The sequence below is a fragment of the Microtus ochrogaster genome, linkage group LG2 (assembly GCF_000317375.1).
Source record: "Microtus ochrogaster isolate Prairie Vole_2 linkage group LG2, MicOch1.0, whole genome shotgun sequence".
Lineage (NCBI taxonomy): Eukaryota > Metazoa > Chordata > Mammalia > Rodentia > Cricetidae > Microtus > Microtus ochrogaster.
Window position 1 is genome coordinate 24,001,027 of NC_022028.1, and position 3,311 is coordinate 24,004,337.

At 47.2% G+C, this 3,311-nt stretch overlaps 1 protein-coding gene across 2 annotated transcripts in view; it reads right to left on the reverse strand.

Moving 5' to 3' along the window:
• Positions 1 to 3,305, reverse strand: part of Chst10 (carbohydrate sulfotransferase 10) — a 30,511-nt gene extending 27,206 nt beyond the window's left edge. Inside the window, exons 1-2 of one of the 2 annotated variants that reach the window (XM_005359961.3) lie at positions 3,071 to 3,305; positions 1,033 to 1,138 (exon numbers count right to left, since the gene is read on the reverse strand). In XM_005359961.3, coding sequence (XP_005360018.1) covers positions 1,033 to 1,054 — 22 coding nt within the window. In that variant the 5' untranslated portion in view covers positions 1,055 to 1,138; positions 3,071 to 3,305. Of the gene's footprint in view, positions 1 to 1,032; positions 1,139 to 2,216; positions 2,612 to 3,070 lie in introns of those variants that run through there. The other variant, XM_026785568.1, reaches the window with a different exon arrangement.
• Between the last annotated feature and the right edge of the window lie 6 nt (positions 3,306 to 3,311).

A 3,311-nucleotide genomic window follows, 5' to 3' on the forward strand; every position in this document is an offset into this window, starting at 1 on the left:
CCCGACAAGAACCCTGAACGTTTTTATACCAAGACTTTATAAATCAGCTCCTTATTTACAATGAGTTGAACAAAATACCTGGGAAAAAAATGAAATTGTATATTTGAATGTGTAATTTGATATAATAAAGATTATTTTTTTTATTAAAACCAAAACTGGTGAAAAGGGGAATGGAGCAAATCAGGACGAGCTGAATAAGCCACAGTCTAGGGTCTGGAATTCTGAAAGCTCCAGGGAGGCTGTTGTCCCTGGCGCAACATGAGCAAGAGGGGTTAGAGGAGGGTCTAAGGAGCAGAGCCGCTGAGGGCCCTCTGGGCTAAGGCGGGAGCTCTGGTCCTCACCGCATCACACAGACCTCAGGCGTCACAGATACAGCGTTTACACTTCCAGACTAGAAGGAAGGGTCATACAATTTGGTAATAATAAGGAGCTGTCACCCCTAGAAGGACACTGGAGAGAAGAGGACCAGAGCCCAAGGCTGGTACGATGGGGGTATCATCTGTCTGTCATACTTTTTGTTTCTGAATTGTAGGGTAGCACCAGATTTATTAAATTACAGCTTAATAAAGCACAGGCCAGCGTATGAACCTGTCCTATAGAATTATACTACAGATCGCGGAGCCTTCAAATTCATAGCGTACGTTTCTCTGCATCTGAGTTCAGAAATTTTCTCTGTCTTCTCTGCTGCAGTCCTTCCGACCCTGCTTTAGAAGGTTGGGTTGCCCTCGTTGAGCAGGATGAAAACACATTCTAACTCTGTCCAGCGACAAATCCAACAACGGTCAACACAGAAGCTATGAGTGATGGAGTATCATGAACACCTGCACAGGACAGCTGTGCGGGACGCCCCTCCCCAACCTGGGCACCAACTCAGTGCTAGCTGCAGAGTGTGTGTGTGCCCTTAGTATATTTAAGGAGACATTTCTAATTATGCATGCACATATTCATCATCAGATGCTTAAGTTCCCTAAAATCTCTATACACGCAAGACAGGAAGCCCTACGGATATTGACTAGCAATGATCTTAAATACCTGACGGGTTCACATTTTCCATCACGAACCATCTGCGGCCTGGGGTTGAAGGTGTCACATTCCCATGCTGTTCTTGCCCTGCTTGAGGTTTGGGGCTCCTCTTGTCCTGTGTAGGATGATTTTAAAATAACAGTGAGAAATCAAGGCCACCCTTAGCTGCACGAGGAGTTTGAAGCCAGGCTGGGCTACATAAAACCCCATCTCAAAACAAAAAAACCAAAACTAAAACAAAGTAACAAAAGCACCACTGAAAGTTAGGTGAATTTTCTTAATATAATTTAGTTTCTACTGGAAATAGTCACTTGGGACTATTCAACTGTATTTTGTATAACAGGTCCCTCACAGAAAGCAGGTAGCATCTGAATTTTTTTTTAATAAACAAGAATATATTTCAAGTGTGCCAAGAGAGCTAGCTATTTAAAAGTCATCCTGTGATTTAGTATGAAAAATCAAAATTATTAATGAAATATTTTTACCAAAAACCAATCCAATCCCACTGTCTCATTTGTTCAACACTGGGTAAATAATTTTTAGACAGCACCATCCATATTCCAGTGATAGGTACAGCCTGGCTTCCAGGTTCCTTCAGGCTTTAGTACTTGACAGATTCTAGACAAAAGGCATTTGATAAGTGAATAATGGGTTAAAAGTCAACCTCCAGGGATTAGAGAGATCACAGATTTAAGAGGGTTGTTGGCAAAATAAGCATAAAAAATGCCTTTATTCTAAAAAAGAATCCTCAATGTTAAAATTAAAGGTATCTCATGTCACACATCTTGAACAATTTAGATGGTGTGAGGAGAAAACAGACTGGATCTCGAGACCGTAAGGTCTCTCATAGCCCTCTCTCCCCGCTATATCCCTGGCTCTCTCATAGCTTTCTATGGTAGAATCTCCTCAAGCTTAAAAAAATGACCCGATTATTGCTTAAAATGGCCCAGAATATTTACAAATTCTTTCAGATGATTTACAAGAACCCTTATTTTCGTTTCTGGGAAGTAGAGACTTTCTCAGGTATTTCCCTAAGATTCTGTTCTTTGGGGGTCAAAAACAAACATGCAAAGATGTTTCTTTTCATCCTGAAGTTCCAATTCTGCTTCAAGATGTCCTATGTCCTGATTATCCACGGGTCGCAAGGTAGAAAGCCATTTTCTCTTTGTGTCTCTTCTTTTTAACCCACTCACCTAAAAAAGATGAAATCTTGGCTGGCGATCAGCAAGCCAGAACGAAGCTGAGCTGCCTCATTTTAACAATGTCTCAAGCCATTTCCCACTCTTGACAATTCGAATAGACCAATGCAATGACCCAAGTCCTTGTGGCCCAGAGCCTCTGTCTGGTCAGGACAAATTTTTTAGACAATCCAGCTGCTCAGCTAACCAGAACCTGGCTGCGCTACTTTGTATTCACCGCCCAGCCCTTTCCTGCCTGGAGTAGACTTAGAAAAAAGCACCAGCCTTTGGAAAACCTGTTTCATGTTTCCAGCCAGAAAGTGCAGAAATTGATGTCTATACCTCCAACTTCTGTCAGGCCTCTTGGTGGACAAAGTCTGAGGTGGGGCACGCAGGACCTGCTGGCAGCGCTCCTGCGGTTCCAGCGGGTCCTTCCCCTGGCGCCACAGGAGTCGCGCTCAACCGTGCGCTCACTCGGAAAAGCTACACAGGTTCCTCCCTCCCGTCCTCTTTTCCCTCCCGCAAGCTCCCGGGACCCTAGACGGAAAATGTTCTCCTCTTTCCACCCCGACCCCAATTTACAAATGCAAATCCCCAGCCCAGGGTGGCAGAGGTAGATGATGGACGGTACAAGTATTACTGATTCCATTCATCACTGCATCCCGCACAAGGACTTCGCCTCGTTGCATAATTAAGTGATGAAAGCTCTGCCAGGAAAGCTCTCCATCCAGGGACATCTTTAAGTCGCCCCAGCACACGTCGAGGTAGCTCGCCAGGGAAAACCGATTCCATCACTCTCCGGTCCACCCGGGATGGGGGTGGGGGACTGAACCTCAGAGAGACCCGCCAACCCAGGGTTTCCAGCTCACCCTCCGTGCAGCCGGTACCCGCGCGCTCCTCCCCTGCTGCCGGCGCTCCGCTCCGGCCTCGGGGGGCCTGTGGGAGTCCCCGGTGTCCCGGAGGCCAGCCCCGCCCCAAGCCTTCGCGCCGCTACTGGCGGCGCGCGGGGTGCAGGGATGTAGCCACGCCGGAAGGAGGAAGCCGGGTGCGCGCTGGCTCCGGGGCGCGAGGCCGCCGCCCACCGTAGCCCCGGAGTGCGGGCCTGGCCCT